General features: G+C 41.0%; 1 protein-coding gene across 1 annotated transcript in view; it reads right to left on the reverse strand.

Annotated features, from left to right (window-relative positions):
- Positions 1-1,366: 1,366 nt before the first annotated feature.
- Positions 1,367-24,367, reverse strand: part of ipo11 (importin 11) — a 97,324-nt gene continuing 74,323 nt past the window's right edge. Inside the window, exons 27-28 of the mRNA XM_079222577.1 lie at positions 22,783-22,867; positions 1,367-3,226 (exon numbers count right to left, since the gene is read on the reverse strand). Of these exons, the coding sequence (XP_079078703.1) occupies positions 3,062-3,226; positions 22,783-22,867 (250 nt within the window). The 3' untranslated portion in view covers positions 1,367-3,061. The remainder of the gene's footprint in view (positions 3,227-22,782; positions 22,868-24,367) is intronic.

The following is a 24,367-nucleotide window of genomic DNA, read 5'->3' on the forward strand; positions in this document are numbered from 1 at the left end:
TGAAGTGGGGAACTTAACCAACGAAGAATGCAAGTCATATTAGAGGTAATCCTCCTGCTTCCCACAGGATAATTAACACAAAGCGTGGTCGATAGTCCACCTGTGGCTCTTATCTGTCTCTAAAGGGCAACACTGGTAGTACGTGCAATAAGAGCAAGGCTGAAAGATGAATGGCCGAGTCCCTTGGAGTAATGGTGCTGGGGAGGAAGAAAAAGCATGGTGGGAAGTGAAGAATCCTTAATCGTTTTCTTTGCACTCCATAAACCACTCGAGTGACCGGTTGCCTGAAGTTCATTTATTCTCGAGCACTTAAGAGGAATGGGTCGATGATGCTGTCCACGGCCACCTTTGTTTTCTTGTCCTTGCGCTGGGGTTGTCAGTTTGTCAGTTGCCAGTTTGAGCCGATGTATTCGCTTCGTGGAGCCAGCAGGAACCGAGCAGCATTGCCGGTATAAAAGCTTACTGTACATGCTATGCAACGATAAAAAATAAAAATAAAAAAAAGTTTCCCACTGTTTTATTACTGCAACATTTGCTGACTGCTGCAGCATTTGCAGAATTCCCAGAGCAATACAATGTACGGGGAAAGCAATAATCTGCTTTTGTTCTGGCAGAAGTGAAAATAAAGGGTTATCTTTTGGTGAATGCATTAATCTCTACTGTGTAGTATCCAATAGTTGCTTATGTTATTAGCAAGGGGAAGTCCCTGAAGTCCCTGAATGAGTGGGCCAATATATCTCTGATGGAAATAAGATTACTCCACTATAACTAAACTAAGATCGTCCACTATAGGAAAGTGGTTTCAATTTTGAAATATCTCAACGACTATGGAATTGATTGCCGCGCAATTTTGTGACAACATTCACGCGGCTCCTGATTGCTTTGGCGATCCCTCGAGTGCCACCACGAGTTTGTCACTTAGGGTTCCCCGAGTACTGTCGTGACATTTTGTGGGCGCGTTTATGCTTCCCCCAAAAGGATGAGCTGTAATCACTCTGGTTACCTCTTCAACTTTCCTTTGGGTGGGCCGGCTTGCGCGTCGAGTAAACTGCGTGCAGACCCCATGTGTGTGTCATGATGATGCTCTTCCGCTTTCCTCTGCTATCAAAGTTTAGCTCTCAGTGGTGAAGTAATGAAGGTAATAGTCCATCTTCATGTCAGTTAAAACACACAGCTAAACACAAACAAAAGAAGAGTACAGCGGATGATGTACCCTTTGAAACAGTATCAAGGATCAGGTGTTTGTAGTTGCATGCATCATTAAATAAGTAATGGAAATACACAGTATAATATTTTGGCTGATTACTGCATTTTATTAAATGCTTTGGAAAAAGCAACAAGGTTAATTTCTCATCAAAGCATAACTAACTTGATGGCCGAGAAGCATTGCTCTACTTCGCGATAGACCTTCATGATTGCGGTCTTTAACGGAAAAAACAAAACAAGCACAGGAATCATCTACTGTTTAACGAGTCAAGAAATTAACAGAATAGTAAGAAAGCTCTTTTGAGTTTCAAGGATAGGTAAGGCTGAAAGCGTGAGGCCGTAATTCCGACTGCTACTCAACTCTATCACAGTGTCAGAGGAGAGAGAGTCAGGATTATTGACCAACCTGATGAGAAAATAAAACTATATTAATCCATGAATCCCAGAAGAATATACTATAAAAAAGGCAGGGAGACCCAAACTAAATCACAGTTATTTTTCAAAATATAACAATAGATTTATTTTAAACCCAATTTTAGATATTGCATGAAACATGTCCACCTGCCACTACAACCTACTGGAAAAAAAAACACTTCTGCTGTCAAATCAAATTTAGCGAAACCTCGTCTCTACCACTAAAATGTCATCAATGGTCAAATTGACAGATAAATGCAGCAGCACAGCGTTGTAATGTATGTTGACTCAAAGTCACGGCGGCTCACAATAGGACTTCTTTAACAGCCACTGAGGTCAGACTTCAGGACTGTTCAAATTAAATGTTTTAAAGACACAACTTAATTGGCATGTTGCTTTTGATGTTGGACAGTATTTTGTACACGTTAGCACTGAGACATGAAATATGGCAACGGGTTTGGATCCGAGGTTTTTCTAGACCTGTGCTAAAGTATCACATCATGTGAGAAGATGTGTCACTGAGAAACAGATGAAAACAGGTGAAACAGTTTTTGGTTATTAAAGTGCTCCGACACACCATCAGTTAGCAGCATCATGTATATACATAGAAATGTGTTTCGGCACTCTTATAAATCAACCATTAAAAAAAAAAATCACTTATTTAACAGTCAAAACTAATATCCCTCTAACCCGCCTCAAAACAAAAGAAAAAGTTCTCTCAGTATTACTTCAACTTGCTTATGACAAAAGTATCTCTTTTTTTTTCTTTTTTTTAAATGGAAGAGAATTAAACACAAAGTAAAAACAAACTAAAAGGTAAAATATCACCATGCAGAATATCATCCATACTTTACATACATACAAAATTACATTTCTCTTTTTCCCTCTCTTTAAGAATAGATTCTGTAAAACACGTCTTTAGGTCCTTTCGGTACGGTTTATCCACATTTCTGCTACAATCTGTAAATTTCTCTGTAGAAAATAGTCCCGAGGATCCTGCTCTGGCACCGGCAGGTGATTATTTCCCGTCTGCTCCTCAAACCCCCAAACGTTTGTTTCCATCCATCGTATTTTCTACCCATTCCAACTTAAAACCAAAGGAAGAAAACAGAACGACTGAGTGGAAGCTCTGGTGTGGTAAAGTTTCAGTGTGGGTGGAGGTTGACATTTTCCAGGTACCCACATGGGCCCCACTTTGATAAAAAAGGATGCAAAGGAATCCAGAAAATGGAGAAAGGGAGGTTGTGTGTTAGCCGAGGACAAGGCTAGTTCTGAATATAGATGAGGCAAAAGCCTGGGTAGAGGATGGGGAGGGTTGGATTAGGTGTCCACACGTCGGGCCGATTATTAGCCTTTTCGGCACATTTTAGAAAATTGGTGGGTGGGTGGAAGAGCATTGGGCACAGATGTTTGTGAAACGTAGTAAAGGATTAGATGTGACTCAGAGGCCTTTGAGGAACTCCTGGAGCTGTCTGACAAGCTCCGTGTCCACGGTCTCCATCAGGACCCCGAAGTTCTGGTCCCCCATCATGGTCTGCTGCGCCTTCAGCTTCTCGTACACAAACTGCTGGAGGGACACGCTGTGTACCGGGTCCTCCAGGGCCAACTGTAGTGGGACAAAGAAGATGGAGCAGTTAGGACCCAGCCGGAAAAAGCGCATTCAAGTCAAATGTTTGGGTTTCCAAATGAAATCAATTTGGATGTTTTGTCAAGAGTCTAAATAAAAACACGTTTTAAGCGACATCATGTCTTGAAAGACAAATGCTGCACATTTTCTTTTGACCTTTGACCGTCTCCTCCTCTCTCCTGAGTAAATACACAGAGGTTGAATATTCGGCAGCAATTAAAGGTTGGATTCTTCTTGGATATGTCTGCACTGTTGTAGCAGATCTGGATTTGGGGATTTCCTTTTGTCTCTCATGCTTTTGTTGCAGATTTGCTCAAGTTGGAACATTCTGTAAAGGGATTCAAATCTGGTTTTGGCTGGGTCAGTGTGGGCTTTCAACACGATTGTTCTGTCGGCGTTCCAGGTTTGATTTTGCGGGGGATAATAGCCTGGGTGTGCTCTCCATACCACGCTTCACAGTCTGGTTCTGGCTTCTTTCAATAGCACTTGGCATGGCAGCTGTGGAGTTATTCACTTCTCAATCTGGGACAGACTCTTTGCCTCAGGCTGGCAAGTTTTGCAAACTCTGGTCTGCTGACAAGTGGAGTTTTAAATTCTGCCACTGATTGTTGCCATCCCAGTAAGACCTCACATTTAATACCAGTGGGTCAACTGACACTATCTTTGGGTGATGTGCTAGTGTGGAAGCATTTCTTGTAGTTTATCTGCATACTTCGTGGTCTAGGAATGTACAAAGTGTTAAGAAGTAAAGCGTAAAGTCTGGAGCACAACTGCATTCCCATGATGCAGGGCTTGTGACCATGCACCATATAAACCCAATGTATTTAATAAAATAAAAAAACTAAATGACAGAAACAGGCATGTTCTATTTGAGCAACAATTAACTCAACTTAATATATATATATTTTTTATGAGAAACAAATAATACAATTGATATAACTGAGACTGTTTAACGAAAAAGGTAAATACCACGAGTCATTCTTAATTCCATCCGTTTCTGCTCAGACTGGAATCACAACGTACTGTAACTGTAGTTGTAAAGGACGACCTCACACTGTTTCAGAGTTACATTTGATGAAAAGGGAAGGAAATAGCATCTCAGACATGTCACCATTTTCAACTTGGACAGATGCAAACACAAACCTCGCGCTAGAGAAAATGATTCAGTATATGCACCTGCCGCCATTCATCTTACGCAGACGACAGCGCTGGAAAACTTATCCCTGACAATGGAGTGAAAAAAATAAACTAAGGGGGGGGAAGTTGGATAGCTTACTAGAGCAGACACATAGCTGTGGAAAAACACTTTTCTGTGTGTGGACTGAAGCAAGGACAGAGGAAAACAACACCACGGAAAAGTTTGAACACCTGGAAGTAAATTACAAGAGCACACGAGGGCGCCATTATATGACGCTGCTTGACCCTCCTCCTCCAGCCGCTTGAGATTAAATTCCGATGGGTGTTTGCTCTCAAGCAAACACTTGACTTTTGGGCAAGCTTGTGCACTCGTAATCACGAATACTGTAACGGCAACTCCTGGTGTTTAGCCAACCACTGGGAGGAATGCTTGCCATGCTAATTAGTGTATTTGTCAACGGTGCAATCAAACTAGTGTAGAGTGGCTCTTGTCATCTAACCTGCATAATTACATTCTGCACAAGGACCTGCAGGGTGTGTGTGTTTGTGTGTAAGCATGTATCCTATCATCCTGTCAGCACAAACAACTTGTGTGTGAGCCAAACAAAAAAAAGTTTCCTAAGTATTTCTCAATCGCTGTGATCCTCTTAAATATCTAATCTGACAGAGGAAAAACAGGAATAATACACATCCGCATTAATCCTAATAAATATCAGATATGAGTTCCTGTTTAGTGGTGAAACTTGCAAATACGAGTCGGCTCTAAGGACGGTGTGCAAAGTCTCAGCCGAAGAATCAAAGGTATTAAAACAAAGGCGTAAAAGAAATGTGTGTGGATGAGCCCTTCCAGGAGTGTTTGAAAATGTTGTGTACATTGACAAGGAGAATTATGAATAAATAATGATGCAAGATGAATATGAAACAGATGAAGAGATCGTTAAACAGACAGGATGCTGTGAGAAGACATGAGTTTAAAAAGGCGGAATATTTGAGATAGCCGACAACAGAGCACCAGGATGAAGAACAATACACGAAGGACAAGCGCTGTGCTACGCAGAAAACCTCCCATACACAAACAAATCGTGATCCAGTGTCATCCCCCGGGGAAGAACAGAGGCAGAGATGAGAAAAGAACAAAGAGCAGAGAACAAAGGAGGCAAGAGGAGGTGAGGATGTGATCTCAAAGCAGAGAGGAAAGTTGAAAAGGAAAAAGGGAAGAAAGTGGTGACGAGGGACCGCGAACGCAACAAGAGAAGGGAGTATTGTCGAAGGTGTGAAGGGGTTGCCGGGAACCGGCACGATGACGCTGATGCAGAGAACGCGGTGAGGGCGGCTATCGAAGAAAACCGAGGTGACGTGGGACGTCGTGAGAGATGGCAGCTGCAACCCGTTGTTCAGGACAGAGAGGAGGCAGAGCATGAAGAGACAGAGGAAACGAAGGGGCCTGTGAAAGCCATCACCTCTAATGCAATCCCTGGACTGTTGCTGCCCTTTTCCTGAGGGAAAAGGAGGTAAAGAGTCCCATGCCATCACTGTAGAAACACCAGCGCTGATCACAATGACACACACACACACACACACACACACTCTCTTTGATGAGTCAACCAATCTAATCCTCGTGTTTGGAAGTTGAGTTGAGATTGAAAGTTTATTTTTGACCTTAGGAACAGCAGTTGACAAAAGAAATTATAATATTCACAGAAAGGTCCATTAGTAGTTTTCAATAATATCACACACTGTTTCTCGGAAGATGGAGTTTACCCAGCAGCCATTGATTTTCTTAAATGTTCAAATTTACATTTTTCTGAGCACCTTAAGGGCTTTTTATTCATAGTGACTTGAATTTCACATCCTAGTGTTTGGAAGTTAGGTTGAAAATTAATTTTTTACCTTAGAAACAGCAGTTGACAAAAAAGATTGTGTGCCAACAACCCAGATATGTTTATTGCTCCGAGCTCGCTGCACCACAGGGCCACATAAAGGCAAACACAGTCGCATTAAAAATCTGATACATATTCCTACGGTTGCATCAGGTAATCTGGGATTAAAGTTAGAGTATTAACACAAGTGGGCTCATTACGAATCGTTATTTTCTTAACCTGCCAACCTCTCAAACCTCGTTTTCTCCCCACAGCGGGCTGCTCTATTCAGAGGGAAAGCGCGCTTCTAGCAGACGACATTAAAGGAAACCAAGTCGGGCAACGCAATTGCTAACTGGAGTTAATGATGCAACAACCTGCACTTTATCTCGTACCCCGGGGTGCCCGATGTCTAACTGCAAGCACACAAATACAGTACGCGAGTGTGTTTGTGCGTGAGCACGTACGCTGACTTCGGCGTGATGCAACGAGCTTTGTGATGTGCTGAAGTGTAAACGAAGACCTGTGTTGTGCAAGGGGGAAGCTGACAGCGTGGGGTTCAGAGGATTACTCTGCTGGCAGATCTTAATTTCATCAGCTAATTTATGACACATCATCGACAGGCCCTCGGCGACGGCGCCTAGACTTGCAAGCTGCTCCCAAGTGGTCAAAAATGACACACAAAGCTTCATTATTGTTCGCGGTTATATAAGACAACAAAGGGCTGCTTTTTTTCTTCTCCATTCGAGTGTGAAGACTGATCGTTTGTTCAGTTATTGAAACATATAAATACCATCTCACGCCAACCAGTTACGTTGCATCCATGTCGGTCAAGACCTTCAGGACAACCTCTCGTACTACAACACTACAACTCTTTCAGCACATGCCGAGAAGCGCAGCGGTGTTTCTTTGCAATTACTCAGTCGATGTGTGTTTGCACCTCGCAGGAGACCGGCTTGATGTCTATCCCAAGCTTTTGGTTCAAGGCCAAATTGACACATTTAAAACACAAACACACAAAGCACCAATCAAATACGAGCAATGCTTTTATAAAGAGTCAGAACGCGACTGGCAAGAATGTATATTCATGTCTTGTAAAAGGTGCCCTCGGTGTTTCAAAACAATCAATTAAGCAATAGCCTAAATGAATGACGACATGCTCTATGCAGGTAAGTTGTACACAAGAGAAGTTACAGATTTACATTTTAAAGTTCAGAGTGGCAGGAAGATGAAAGGGGAGAGTATTCAGGGAGTTTGGATGAAGGAAAAGATAAAAGGCAACAGGAAGACGGGTGGAGAAGTAGAGGTGCAATAAGCAACATACTAAGTTGAGTGAAAACAAGAAAAAAAAGTGATGAATTGAAGGACAAAAGCAATCTGCATGAAGTATAAGAGCACAGACAACCCGATGGTGCACAGACTAAATATTCCTGTCGAGGCAAAAATGCTGGGGAAGGGGAGATGAGACCGGTGGAGGCTTGAAGAAGAACAGATTTGGAGCGGTGATGAGAGGAAAGGACAGAAGGAGGGGGCCATGCCCCCTGCTGCAGCTCACTGATAAAGAACCACCGGTCGTCGTGCCTCGGAGAGAGTGGAAGATAAATGAGAGGCAGGATGAACAGAAGAGAGACAGTGGACACGGTTTAGTCGTTTCCGAGAGCAGAGAGGGAAAATAAAACAGAGAACACAAAGTAGGGAAGTGGGCGAGATCGGCATAGGAGGGGAAAAAACAACAACCTGTAATTATGAGAATGATTATAAAAATGATGCTCTGCCCCCACAACTGCGGCCATTTTTACCTCATGTAAAATACCCATTAAACACAAATTATTCCATCTGTATTGACGCTGTCCAGACGTTGACAAATGTTTTTGGAGCAGAGCCTCAATTAATGTCATTAATGACACCTGTTTAGTAATCCTAATGAAGTTTCGTCTGTGTATCCAAAGCCTGATGCAGCTCGTTCGTCTCGGTGTACTGGGCCAGCAGCTCCTTCACCACCGTGAATACCGGCACTTCATTCATTCATTTTGAGTCGATTCCATCCTCCTGCCGTGAATACTCATGAGAGCAATACATTCACTGGTGAAAATAGTTTCCAACGAGGGTACTATTTACTCCTGTCTGAGCAACGCTTGCTAAAACTTTAGTACAGAGCACTAAGGCAATGATTTAGCCTTTTTTTTAAATGTATGCTCGTGAACAGTTATTAAAGATATATATCTTCAGTAGGAATGAATGAGTTTGGGAGTGCGCGCCAGAGAGAGAGGCTGGAAGTTGAAAGATGGACACAATGGTAGTTTTGCTCTATTCATGGGATTTCTTGACAATAGAAAGGACAATTTCCAACCTCATCCTATATGTTCTCTCTGAAGCCATTCCAACTTAAACATTTGAGGTAATATTTAAGTAGAATTTAAGAGGCGTGACTGACTGATTACAAACGTCAAAGAATAAGGGCGGCAAAGGCTTGGTTGTATGTGCATGTGCCAGTTTTGATGGAAGCATATGTGAGAGCGTGGCTAATGGATATTATGCATGGGAGTGAAAGTCTCTCTATATGTGTGCATGTGTTGGCAGAGATGCACTGGCCTGGTGGGAAAGGGCCTGCTGAAAATCCCAGTCTATATCCCAGACTCTAATCCAATTACCTCAAGCTTCTCCTCCTCCAACTCCTGCACATATCAGCTATCAAAATGCAGTTACAAAAATAAATATATATAAGCATGTATACACAGCCCAGTGTGAGTGCTTACTTATTAGCATATTCCTTATACTCTCAATGCAAAAGATATGACCGGAGTCTGATATTCAAACTCTGTAAGTTATGTCTTTCTGTTGTGGTCTCCCGAGGCCGGCCTGAGGTCACCCTGGTCACCCTTGACAAAGCTTCTCCAGACTCGTAGATAGCATTTTACAACCGTTTTCACAGGCTGTGTGATACCACTCCACATGAAACGATCTTAATCTGAATTGGTGGAGTTCGTTCCCCTTTATAATTAATCTGTTTTCTTTAATTGCGATGAGCACCGGTAACGTCAGAACTGCGTTACAGGCTTCTTAATTGTCCCAATTATAACTGAGATTAACATTTCTTAGTCTGTGATCATTTAAATGATTGCTATTAAACTAATTTGGCTAGACAGACACATTTTTTGGTTTATTAAGTGTGTGTGTGTGTCAAAATCTCTGTTGGTATTCAGATAAGAATGTGTGTTTTAAAGAAAAACCTGGAATTAGCCTCACAATTGTATGCCTCCGATGTCTGTCCCAAAAAAAATACACCACTTTGTCAATGTATCCTTTAGACATTAGTGATAAATTGTCATAATTAGCATATGAATTCTTGAGTTTTTACCAAAATGTAATCAGTTCATTCTTGAGCACAGGACATGGATGTCCGTCCAGGCATTCCAGAGATATCTCGTTCATGCAGTACGTGTGCTGTGTGTGTGTGTGTGTGTGTGTGTGTGTGTGTGTGTGTGTGTGTGTGTGTGTGTGTGTGTGTGTGTGTGTGTGTGTGTGTGTGTGTGTGTGTGTGTGCGCACTGGATACTGTGGAAGAGGTGTGAGACAGGAGGATGCAGCTCTATACAGCTCCTTCAGCTACCTGCTGTGTGAAAAGAGAGATACCGCAGGTCCTTCCTTCCTGCTGCTGTCAGGCTGCACAACCAGCGGAGATCCCAGTAGACCACAAAACACTTAAAACCTGTGCAATAATAGTGGTTCTGTCTGTATGTATAATATTTCAGTTATTGACTTGACTGTTTTATATGAGGTTTTTATTGCTTATTTGGTTATTTATAATACTTGTTTTGATCGTTTCATGTCTCTTGTTTTCATTTTACCCCATGCTGCTGTGATTCTGTAAATGTTCCCGCTGCGAGGCTTATAAAGGATTATCTTATTTTATGAGAACATAGCGGACGGACAGACGTTTGGGCATACCACTGTCGCTGGCGTGGTGGCACAAAAACAACAGGTGGACAGAGACAGCAAAACTATGTGTGTTTTTAGCTTTAACGTGTTGATGCAACACCTCGTCTGATCAATACGGTCAGGACCTTTAATAACTGCATTTCGACCCAATCGATAGCTTAGCGCGTCTGGACACGAGGAAGAGGTTTACATGTGAGAGGTGTTGGTCGCGATCAGTTGAGGGGACCTTACCCAAACACTAATTTACGGTGTCCTCTAGACGGGAGGCGAGAACTGCAGGACTGCAACGGATCCTGCATAGTTCTCACCAGAATCACACAGCAAAAAGCACGGAGGTCTGTCAAATTTAAAGTCAGAAAATGGGAAATGCTATGCTTGTCAACTGTGGCTGCTGGTGCAAAAACAAGACGTTCAGCTGGTGGTAAATGTTGCGTTTAGTTTTGTCCTCAAATGAAACCAGCGTTTTCCACCACTCATCTTTATAAACAGGAAATACATAAAAAAAAATGCCTGTTCTGCATTGCAACCTGGACTCCAGTGTTTTTGATTGTGCAGAAGTATGACTGTCAAAAATACCTTTGCTTTGTTGCAGAAATGACACAAAAATATATCCACAGTATAGGTTTCCACTTTCAGATGACAGCACAATAACATGCAATAGTGGTTTTCAAGTACAAATACGTTACCAAATCACAATTGTTATACTTGTGTGTTGAAAAAGAAGAATGATATACCGAGAACAGCTTGAATTTGTGATTGCTTACACTGAAACACAGAAGAGGCAATCACACAGCAGGCTAACTCTGTGTTCTGTCGCCTGGCTGTCAAAACACCCAAAGCTACCAACCACGCTCTTTACTCGACGGTAATAGCAATGCGAGGCAAGAAGTACAGCCTCGACAACATTTCCTTTGTTGTGGTAGTTTAGTGTTGAAAGACACGCCGTTGCGGATGTGAAGAATTTCAATGTAACAAGAGGGTCCTTCAGCTGCACTGCCGGAAAAAAAAAGAAAGAGAAGGCAAAACCGAACAGAGTGAGACAGAACAGTGAGCTGAGAGATAAGGTCATGTACATTCGTCATTTCGTTATTATATTCAGGGACAAAGGTTGATCAACCGTACGTAAAAAAGACAGCGCCATTAAATAGTCATCAAGAAAAGCACAAGCGGAATTTAAAAAGTTTAAGACAGGGGAGGTCAGAGGACCAGTCAGAGAAACAAGGGCCGGAAAAGATAGAAAGAAAGAAGGAAAGAGAGAAAGAGAGATTGCCCCCTAAAACACAAAAGAAAAACCACACACCTCCATCAACCCTTTCCATTTCTGAGGTTTCATAAGTTCATGGTCTCTTGAGTTAGAGGGAGGATTATAACTTGATTGCAGTAATTTCCACACTAAATGAGGCGGCACAAATTGTAATACCCTAATTAGCATTATGCTAGAGGGCGTAAATGTAAGAGCCCTTTAGCCTCTCTATCATAAGGGTGTATATTAGTAAACACATACCTCCAAGTGTAGTAATCTGCTCATACATGTGCATGTGCATAGTAAAAAGAAATGTGTGTGTGCAAGAGCTGTAAATCTGCCGACAGCGAGCCACCCTCACTAAGTGAGCAACGGCGGGGAGAAGGACAGTAGCGACTTGAGGGAGGCCGCTAGGAGGTCTACAGCGTCTCTGGAGAAGCTGTGAGGTATGCGAGCGTCGTGCGGAAAAAGTGGAAGAGTTGCTGTCATAATCCTACAGGCCACGGTGTGTTTAACATAGGACCCCTGAGACAAACGTTTGTCGGGATCCTAAATGCACAAGTGCGTGTCAACACACTGTAAAGAATAAGAAAAAAGCCATTCAGGGTGACGAGTCCTCAGATCCATCATCCTTTGAAACTACTGGGCTTGACATAATTTCCCCAGCAATTCTATCAAAATCAAATTAAAGATGTGCTATAATGCAAGAACATGATGGATGGGCCTGATTGTTTGTAATAAATTAAAACCTTTAAATAACTCTGGACAATTTTTGCCTCGTCAGTGAGAACCTTCATGGCGCTCTGACGGATTGGCCGTGACTCGGAGGATTCTTGAAACCGGGGCCTTGAGCGACAAGCTGGGTCAAACAGTGATATGCGGCATCCTGTCGGAAATCTGCTGCGCCATCTGGGAGCCACTGAAAGACCAATTTCTGCATTGGTAAAACTCAGGTGTGTGGATGAAGGATGCAGTAAGCAATTTCTGCAGCGTGGAACTTTTTGAAATGTCATAACTATGCTGTAGCTACACTTGTCTTTTCAATGCAACGTTTGTGATCGGATGTGCCAGATTGGAATTCAGGTGTGTCCACGCTTGACACTTGAATACAAACTGGGTGATATCGGAGAATGATCGGATCTAATTCGTGGTCAGAGCAGTATATTGAAGAAACAGTCCTATTTTCTAACGTTATTTCGAGGTTTCGATTTGAAATCGGCAGCAAAAGCAGAAATGTTCGGTTTTCATTGGCAGTAACACCATTCAGGCCTGATTTATACTTCTGTGGAAACGCTTGTGGAGATGGTTTTAGGAGCTCGCAAAGAGCCGCACCGCACAAATCGGAGCTGGCCGGTGGAATACAACCGCATCAATTATTAGGCACAGAAGCTCCTTCTCATCGTCCAACCTTTTCATTTTTGTTTTTTTACATGGGGTCGTGTTGGGCGTGGGATTTTAAGTTTTGCTAACCTTTTTACTTTGACATCACCACCTGGGTTGTCCATTTGCACGGCTTTTAGAGGACAGAAACATTTGAAGCATATTCATTCTTTTTGCAAAGGATTTCTTCAGCCTAAAGCAACTTCATGAGAGGTTTGACTTTATTTTAGTAGTACTTAATTATGCAATGCATTTCATTTGATCATTTAGTATCAAAATAAGAATTTTGGGACATGTAGTGCATATAAAGTTCAAGCAAATCAAGCGTAATGAAAAGGTTGCCTCGTTTCCATTAATTAAAATTCAGTGCCTTTTGAAATTATTGAAAATCTAATCATGCTCTTAGAGGTATCATCAGTGAATTGTTGATGACCACAACTATAGATCTCCCTTGAAAAGGCGGCTCGGGACCCTCCTGGGTGGGTTGGCTGTTATGAAAATAAGCGTGTCGTCTCTTCCCTTAAGTTGCATGTGGAAAGGTTTTGTGCATCGCATCCCACCTCTTAACTTTGCCTGCACAGGCCACGCATTGATGCAAACACATGTTCTTGCTTTCCAGTTTATGATGTCAAGATGATGATGTCTTAGGACATCGAGTGCTCGAGACTGCGTGAGGCAAGAAGAATGAATCATTTTCATGCATTTTGAATGAAATAAAGCTGCACGTGAGGACTCACACGTAGGAGCATGCACGCGCATGACAGGATTCCCATCCCTGAAGAAAGTTGCAAAGTGCCAACAAATTCAGGGGAGAAGATGAATGCTTGGTGGCAAACGTGGATTTAAACAATACAGGATTGGAAATAATATTTTGAGGAAGGAAATGCATTCAACATGTTTTTTTTGTGAGACCTAAAGAATATGTAAAAGATATGTAAACATTTTGTTCATTTACAAGAAAACTCCAAAGGGTAGGAAACTTTGGTTGCAATGTGTCATCATTAAATATCTGTATATTTTGAAAAGGTTTTTTCAATGTATACTGAGACAAAAATTAACATATGCACACATAATTAAGAGGTGATGTACCCGTTAATTAATTATGTTACTGTTTGACGAGAGAGAGACGGATTAGTTATTGCAGATAAATAATTAAGATTAGAATTGAAGTGGCACCATCAGACCAATACGTTTCCTTTAACAAGGCGCTGCGATATCTTCCAAACAATCGTATCCTCACTGATCATGAATGATCTAGTTTATAGCTCTAGGATACATTCATTTCCTATTAATACAAAATGTGTTTTCCATTTCAGGCCAGAGACGCATCGTATAGAGGATTCCACAAAGCTGGTGTACAAACACTTCATGTTAGATAGAGAATGTGTGCAAGTCCCATAGGCTGGCTCAAAAATGGACAAATCTTTAGTCATGACACAGACTGAATAAAGGAAATGTAATAAATGTGACAGATTTTATGCATGAGAATCTGAAGAGGAACCAACACAAAAAAAGATAAGTCTGAGGGTGCTCGGACTTCTGGAATGTAAAAAAAAAAGTAAACTGCATGCGAGTTAGTCAAACTTATTTTCATCACTTGGCACCATCCTCAACAAGCAACTAAACAATGCAATAGTATCTACAGGCATGTGGTCTTGGTTGCCTGAAACTATCCAGCAAAAATGTGCAACATTATGCTGCTTGCCTCATACTTGGTGGGGTTTCTTTAACAGCATATGTTGTTCCCTCGAACTTGCAGCTCAATACTAAAAGAATTATATGAATGGGCTAATTGACTTGGCGATCCAAGCTTGGCCCGTAACGGCTGGATGGTTTTGCAAACAGCATCAAGAGAACATTGAATGCTTGGAATCCCTCTTTATTCAAAACTGCCAGCAATACGACATTGGCGGATGTATTGTAGATCAACATTTGCTCTCAGTCAATCATCGTCAATGCCTTGTTTGATTAACTAATCAACCTGCCGTGAGCAAAGTCCAATAAGTAAGTTGTTTTATTACTTGACTGACAAGCACTGAATTTGATTTTTCAGCTCTCAGCAAAAAATCTAAACCAGTGGTTGGTCTCCACTGTAACGAGTGACGTTCAGAATGAATAAGATTCACACTGGTAATTAAGATGCATTAAGATCAATTTAAAAAACTATGAATTCTCAGACCAAAGATTAACTTTTCTCCTCACTTGAACAACAACAATAATTAGCTCCCAATAAATCCAATGAGTTGACAGGTGGAAATACTAAGCCCACTTTTGGCTGCATCATCATCTGCACAGCTACAACTTTACCACAAAGACAGCCAGAGTAAGTGGGTATAATGAGTCGAGCGTTCCCTGAAGTGAATATTTTGCATTCTAATATCTTCAACAGCAGGTTGCAGTCTTGTTCAGACGTCTGCATGGAACAGCTACATTAGTATAGGGCACCACTAATGATGTATACTTGGTACTGCTACTCTGACTTCCATGGCAGGAAAAGCACAGGTATTAATTGTTTAGCACATTAACTAGAAAAGGGCACTCGAGTAAAGACCTCTGCCAGGTTTGTCTGCAACGACCACTGCTGTAATCGTTGATTGAACAAATACAAACCAATGTCCCCCGCCAGTAGTCGGTACTGAGTTGAATTAGTCTTTTTTTAAAAATAAAAAAGAAGAGCGAACTTGCCAACAGGAGAAGACGCCCTCGGTCCACTGTAGTCAGAGCTTGGTTGAGTTTGTAATTTGTCAAGTTGCTAAGTGATAGTGAACACATCATCGCCCCTGGGACGGCTTTGGTCTCCAGCGCCGCTTTAACATATCACAGCTGTAATGTTTGATTGAAGAATCCAGAGACAAGTCTGAAATAAAGCCGTTGTTGATCATTCGTGGCGCCTACCGGGCGGTTAAGAGGAGCGAGGAGTGGCAGTCGATGAAAATATGTTGTCAAAGCGTTTGAATCGCTGCAACTACGAGAGGTCCTTGTGCAAACAATGAGCACAAAAAATGACAAGGTGAAAAAGGTCTCCGTTACCACAAAGAGAAAATAAACTACCTGGAAAATACAACCCTGCGTCTAAATGACCAGAATTGCTGTTGTATGGCCTCTTGGTTATCTCTCCCGGTTCTCCCACAGACACTCTGCTGAGGACAAGCTTGCTCCAGGCAGATTTACAGATGTGCCATATTTTTCCAGTACTATTGGGACTGCACTCTGAAGCTGATTGGATCTGGCCACACATTGCTAGTGACATTGCAACAGACTATGAGAGAACACTCAATACTTATTTGTGCATTAAATAAACAGGAAACCAATCTGTAGATTTGATTAAACCTTTGGCGTTAAAATATATTTTCCTTAAATGATATCAGCCGTAATTCCATTCAAATAACAGAACATGAACACTTTTGTAAGCACAGTATTTTGTATATTATTCCCATCCCTTTGGGGGGGAATTGAATCGAACTCTGCTGACCGAGGCTCGAGGGCCATCGAAGTCCATCCATGTAATATACTAACATGCTTTACCTACTCCAGGTAAACGACAACATATTTGCAATCCTGCTACACTCCCACAGACAAATGGCTGTAAAGCTCAGGAGCGACAGAGACGAAAACTAATTTTGATAGCTCTGTATGCCGTAGGCAGCACAAAGGAGAATCTCTATATCTTGCGGTGCAGAATAACACTGTCAGAGGTCTGTTATTCAACAAAACCAAATTATGCTGACACTGATGGTCTGCTTGAGACTGGAGTAATAATAAAGCAGGAATGGCAAGCGTTGATTACCAAAGCTTTGTGTGGCCTGGAGTGAATTGATAACACACTGAAACTCATTTCCTATAAATATACACCTCTAAAAAGGACCCCAGGGTCATTTGGATTGTTCATTAAAATGAAATAATGAAAAGCTGTTAAATGACAAAAACAATTTCATGATTAATCGGTACTTTATCAAAGCTTCAAAAAGCATTTTTTTGATTTACTCGGAGCGCCAACAGCCGATGGGTAATAACAATAGATATCATTTGCTGTAATTTCCTTTCTTAAACATCAAAGCATTCACATTTAATGGAATTGTCATTTAGGGGAACTTAATCAGACTTATTGCTAATCTACACAAAATAATGAAAATGGGGGAACAATTTCATGACTAATTAATAAGTGCTGGAAAATGTTTTCTATTCACTCTGAGCGATAACGGCCATGGGGTAACAATGTAATAGGTATAATTCTTTATCTTTCTCTTCTCAAATTTCAAAGCATGCACGTTTAATAGAATGCTCTTTCTTTTTACCTCAGGCCCATTTCGGGGGGGAGGGGAATATTTGCCCCATACTTAGTAACTCAGATTCTAAATAAAACCTTGTTTATTTATGTGGGAACAAAAAAGTATTCTTGTACCATAACGCAGTGAATGTTTCTTCATTTTAGACAGACTACCTACCATATCCCTGGCTTTCTTTCAGTATATCATTAAGTCAACATAGAACGTTTATATGACATTAATAAATGTGGTTCAACACTTACTTGACCAGGAGAGCACAAACAAATGCACACCAAATTCCTGCAAATCTGTTAGTGTCAGGACTTTTTGGTCTGAGCTCAACTTCTGCTGCTTTCAGAATCGCCAGATGAAAAATATATACTTTTTTTTTGTTGGAAAATTCAAACTGAGCATTATCATCTTTAAATCTGAAAATAATTGTTCTAACTGTGAGCTTTATGGGTTTTTTTGACGATCGTATGTATCCACCAGTACCAATAGCAATGGCAGAAAGACGCCCTTCTGAAAACTACCTCGTTAGCCTAATTGTCTGGAAGAAAAAAAAACTCATCAGTTACACATCCTGAGCACATGCTATAAAAGACTAAACCAAGCATTCTGTTCTAATAAATCAAAACTACGTTAAACAATAAACAGATGGTTTATATATATATATATTATATATATATATATATATATATATATATAATATTATTATATATATATATATATATATATATAATATATATATATATTATTATATTATATATAAGAATTATATATATATATAATATATATATATATATATATATATATATATATATATATATTATATTATTATATTATATATAAGAATTATATATATATAATATATATATATATATATATATATATATATTATATATATAACATATATATATATTATATATAAGAATTATATATATATAATATATATATAAACCATCTGTTTATTGTTTAACGTAGTTTTGATTTATTTGAACAGAATGCTTGGTTTAGTCTTTTATAGCATGTGCTCAGGATGTGTAACTGATGAGTTTTTTTTGTATATATATATATATATATATATATATATAAATAAACCTTAAAAAGTAATTTACCTGATTGGCATGAAGTTATGCTAAGATGTGACCCTACAAAGTAAATGTCACTTTCTGGGAAAAGAATTTCATCTCTAGTCTTTTGTCATTTTTGTCGAGGGGGTTAGGGGTCGACCATAACCAATTAAGAACTTCAGGCTGAATGGATAATTCTGTGCAGGTATTTGCATGAACAAAACCTTCCTTAACAACTGCTGCCCTTGAGAAAGGCACTTTACAGCTACAGGCTCTACCTGCAAAAAGCACAAGGGATGTTTATGAGACTAGTCTCCATGTGGAAGCCTTTCTCACACAGGACTATTATCTGGAGACCACCATGTCATTTTGAACCCCCCCCCCTCCCACATCTATGTTTCGTGCACCACATGCACACAGGATATATAGAATATTCTAAAACTATCTGCAGTGCTACAGCAGAGACATATTCATAACCGCTCGATTCAAATCAATCAGTTCAGAGTTGCCTTCAAGCGTGCATACAAGTGGTGCAAACCATGATAATACAGCACAGTCCCCTGTATTTTGCCAGGATTCAAAACACAATACCACCTCAGGTCTCTATTACTATTCACTGCATCAGGTTTAGCAACCCGCCCCCTCATTATATCCCGGTTCTACCTGCACAATTGTTTGTGAAACAGGTCACCGTTGCCTTGCATTTTCCTGTTTGAGTCTAATCAGTCATTGGCCCCTTCTAACCGCACAAAACGCTGCATGCGTGTTGTTCATATACATCAGTGTGTCGTAATAACAGAAACGCTGTGTGTGTGTGTGTGTGTGTGTGGGGGGGGGAGGGGGTATGTGCCGCCACAGCACAACAGACAGAGCCTGTGTCATTAGTACCCAGCGGAGAAAGTCTTTGATGTCGCCTATCCCTCTTCTTGTTTGATGGCGCTGGCCTTATAGATGAAGCACAAGAATCAAATGATGCTTTATGTACCGAGGCCAAAACACAGCATCCGTTAGCCTAGTCTAGTTGCCTGTGACGCTCAGATCAAAGTGAGGGGCTCTTATAAATGCCAGACAAGATAGAGTGGAACAGTCAACAGCTTCCAAGATTACAAAAACCAGCTCCCGCTTTTGTGCCCGGAAAAATATGGCAAGTCGAACTCAGGCGACAAATCAGAAGACAGCTGCAGCGGTGAGGCCGCCTCTGCTGACACAGACTATGAAACCTAGAGCTGCACCCACGAGGACAACCTCTGAATGGAATGATGGATCGAGAGGGTTGCCGAGCCATCTGGGACATCTTGAAATAAAGCAGACCCACGTATTTAAAAAGGTTGACGTTTGGCGTTTTCATTCTAGATTTATCAAACATCAAACTCAAAGCGGTATGTGTGATTTTCATAAATGTGCAGTAAAAGACCAGGTCCTGCTATTCACATCTGACAAAACAAGTCTCTTCCTTTAACACACAGATGTACAGTGCCTTTCTTGTTCAAAAAAGAAAAAATTACATAATGCATGAGAAGACTTTGAGTCAGAGCTTTTAAAGGAATCGAGTTGCTAGAGTCAGACTTTAGTTATTTCTTTACGAATTTGGGGGAAAGAGTTGAAAAAGCTTAGATGATCTTTCAAGAACAGTTTGAATGTTTCATACTCTGCCCGCAGCTTAACACACAAACTACAGAGTTGACCAATAGAAAAAAACAAAAAACAAACATGTCATTCAGTGTATAAATAATAAAAGACGTACTAGCAAACGCCAAATGTAACTATTTAAATGAGACTATAACTAAAGCTATTAAAATATTGTACATATTATCAAACCACTTCAGTTTTAGGTCTTTATAATATTGTGTAAATAACATTGTGTCGTCATCATAAAAAATAAAATTCATGGGTTGTGATTTTCATTAGACACAGTCAATACTGGTACTTACTGACAAAACAACACTAACACACATCAGACTGTTTGACAAGTTCTCGAGGAACACACACCGACACCACATGAACTCAGTGGGCTTTCAAAGTTAGCGGCCGCAGTCACTTCCTCCCCCACTCCACTCCCCTCCCAGCAGTTAAGTGACCTTGTCACTTCTGGGCATGGAACCAAAAGGATACCTCGCCCTCTACATAATGTCTACCTTTGATAAGCCTTTTATTTGATTCAGAGGTTTCACTTGAATTCCAATTATCTGGGGAACATTTCCATCTGGACAATATAGGACTTCATGGTGCAAGGAGCTTATAGGGTGTGTCACGTACGCATGCTAATAGAATGAGACCTACAGCCAATAATTGGACTTCTATTGCCCGTCAAAGTTCAACTGGACTCGGTGTTTCCCGCAAAAGACCCACAGTTGGTGGGTGAATTCCCAAAGCATGGATTGGGGGCGCTGATTGAACCATGAATCACACATGCAAGCACTATCTGCCCCAACTCAAGGTCCGATTTCCGAAAAGGTATTAATAATGTAATCAAATCATTAATAATGCGCTAACAATATTACAGCAAAATCACCCCATCAAGTTGGCAGCCGAGGGCAATTTGCCCCTTTCCCCCTGTTTTCACTCTATTCTTCGTTTATGTAAGATCGCAGGTGCCTGCAAGGAAGCAGCAAAATCTAATTCAACAAGACAAACCAGCACAATCATACAAATATCACCTGCAGGCAGAGAGACTGTGATGAAACTGCTTGACAAGGGGAGGCTGCGCAAATAGAAAATGAGGAAGTCAGATAAGGACAGATGAGGGGGAGAAAAAGGAGGGATAGGATGTACCAGAAAGTAAAGAAAGGTAGCAAGGATTGATGAAGTATGATATATATGGACATGTGTGTACTGACGCAGAGAGCTTATTTTGATTTTATCCGTCTGTTGCTTTTCACCACAAACCAGTTTTCTACAGGGCTCAACAATAAGTAAGTAAGTACAAGTACATTTCCATGTCAGGCTAGTAACTATAGGGAACTTACTACCCAATCTGGCAAGTGGTTAAAAAAAAAGAATGAAACACTTTGATTTCCTTTCCAACAACTCCACATCTCTATTAACTGCTGTTTTATAAGAAGGAAACTTGAAGCTCAGCTCGCCTGCCTGGTGAAGGATGGAAAGGTGAGTCAAGTCTACATCCAGGACTTTGGTTCTAAGACCAGCGATGTGCATAAAGGTGAGCCCGACTAGATCTATTTGGTATTGCTTCACATCCCCACTCGCTCAAGCTGCTTCATTCCCAGAGGGCTGACATTTCACGTCCCAAGCGCCAGTTTTCATAGCCAGGCTTCCGGCCTTTACCTGCTGCCTGACTGGCAATGCAGCAGACCCCGACACCTAACTCTTACAAATGGTGGACCGTCTGATGAAAGTTGGCTGGACCAGAGTTGCATGCCTCCGAGTGCAAGTACACTTGGAATGTAATTAAGCGACGTGGATGTGACTGCATTGAATATTAGCACAAGATCACGACTCATTCCTCTCAGACATGTGTATTGTTGTCTCAATAAATTCACCTCCGTGATGCACTGACTTTACTATTTATTATGAGAAAGGGCTAAAAGCAAACAATATCCTCTCACTCACAAGCTCGTTCCTACTTGCACATACACCTTTTATACAAGACACACACAAACACCTGCCAAGGACAGAAACCACGAGAAAGTCAAACTGTAGTCAAATATTTAAAAAAGAAGAAAAAAAAATACGCCACGGGTCATCTTCCTCATTAACTTTCTCCTCAAACTGCAACTAGAAATCAAGCGGTCTCACGTGGGCACACTCACACATGCGCTCATGCACGTCGGTGAGCACACACACCCACGCGCGCTAAGAAGCTGGGAGAGTCGCGACTTTAAGTCTCCTCTATTCCCTGAAGCAGAAAGTCAGGGTCTGGGCTGAGGTGATAAGTGCACTGGGATACCGCCCAGGAAACACACACACACACACACACACACACGAAAAAGTCACCCAAAGTCACACCAGAGAATAAAAACAGTAGTCCTATATTGCACGTATAAATCCAATTTTGCTCAGGCACACACACACACACACTTTTCACAATGTGAAATGGAGCTTCCGCCGCGTGACATAGAACAGATGAATGCCGCCTCATACAGAACGCATGCTCATGCGTGCGTCATTGTGTCGTTTAATTGGTATACATCCCCCACCTAGGGGCCATTTATAGGTACTCGGCGGCGTCCGCGCTTACCTCAAGTGACTCGAAGCATACTGCAAGCTGCTATGACACATGTGTGCATCCAGGGGCTGTATTTAAAAGTGATTATGTGGTGCAGTGCATGAAAAGATGGAGCAGCCATTGAAGCTGAGAGGTGGCTGACTAACGAGTGTATGCGGCGACACAACCTTTCTCTGTGCTTACTGGAGGAATACATCTTTTCAGGTCTCTAAATCATGGGGTTTATTTTGGTTGAATGATTTTATTCTGTATTATGAGTGCCAGTGTAGTATACAAGATACCACAAGGGGTGGTCCTAGCAGAAGGCAGGAACATTATGTTCAATAAAACAAAAATCATTGAAGCTATTTTCGTGAAATATCAAACAGAATAGGGACAAAGGAGAAAAAGGTCTCCTGATTGCAAAATTAGATCTTTACTGTGTGTATACATTGTGTGTGTGCACTTGACTAACCAGTTTCTTCCTCTTGTCCTGCTCAGTTGGTGGCTCCTCATCCTCAGTCAGCTTGGGCTCCTCAAAATGGCTCATCAGCATGCAGCTGCAAACACAATAATATTCGACTCAATATTATCAACCACGTATAAACATGCCCAGTAGGAGACAATTTCACAACAGGCAGCCTGCGGGCACACACACACACACACACACACACACACACACACACACACACACACACACACACACACACACACACACGGAAAAAAGGCTGAACCCTCTGGCACTTGAGTACACAGCCCGGCCCGCTATTCATATTGGTTCATCAGCATGCAGAGAGAATTACGAGCAAAACCTTTGTGCTCAGTCCAAAGTCGGCAAAGTCTTTTATTTCCTCTTTTTTTTTTTTTTTACTTGATCTTTTGTGCGAGTAGAGGTGAGGCAGTGGGGTCTCGAATGTCACATTTAGTGACTTTGACTTGTGGCATTTGATAACTCGTGATCAGAAATTCTAACTAAATTCTCCCTAAACTCTAACTAATTAAATTCAAACTAATAAAAAAGACAATGTTTAAACAGTTAAAAAACGACCACCCAGTCTCTAATTTGGAGTGAACGTGGTATTAAAGTGGCTGTAATCGATATTTCTATATAATAATGACAATGTAAAGATAATGTGACGATGTAAGAGTGGCCAATGGTACTGATAAACCTACAGAGAAGTATCTCTTACCCTCCAACTTACATTCAAAAGACTGTAAGACTGTTTCCCATCAAGATCGGCATGTAAACTTAAAAGGTGACGATATGATGAAATGTTGTGTTCACAACTCGTTTCTGCTGCCCCCGGATGGCATAAAACAAATCTGTTATTGCAGTTATAGCTATATATGGCCTGATATTTACTTCCCCTTTTATAACGTATGCAGTTAAAATGTTGTTGAACTGAAAGTAGATTTTTTCTTTTCCTATTTTTTTTAGTAATTAGAATCTGATTGTGACTGATTTTCTGCAACAGCACTGGAGTACCACGCTCGCATGCGGTTTTACTGAATTTTTCCGTGGCAGCAATGACTTTCATTGTTATTCCACACCACACAGGAACAATTCAAAACCACTTATGACAACAGAAGAGTAAGAGGGAAGTCTGTTTACTTGAAACTTTACTTAATTCCTAAACACAGGCAGGAAGATTATAATACCTACTGCTTTCCGTCTCAGTTGATTGCATTTGCAAACAGTGAATAAAATATGCATCCACAAATATGTTTTTTGTGGTCTGTCATGAAGCACAACAGGGAACCAAAACAATTCGACACATCACTGGCAAATAAAGAACATTTGCACTAACCGCTCTTTTCAGTTTATTTCACACTGGCACATTTTAGGAAGGGCGCTGAGCAATTTTGACAGCAGAGAAAAGGTGTCGGCATGCTGGCTAAAGTGAAAATAAAGAGTTCATCACACCAAAGAAAGACATGTCAATACCTACCCAGTAAAACCAGAATGACAAATTAAAAAAAAAAAAAATCACCACACATAAATTTGTTTCTTTAAATTAGTGAAAAATAAGCAGTACACACTGCTCCGAAACGCTGAGGGT

The sequence above is a fragment of the Taurulus bubalis genome (genome assembly GCF_910589615.1).
Source record: "Taurulus bubalis genome assembly, chromosome: 8".
Taxonomy (NCBI): Eukaryota; Metazoa; Chordata; class Actinopteri; order Perciformes; family Cottidae; genus Taurulus; species Taurulus bubalis.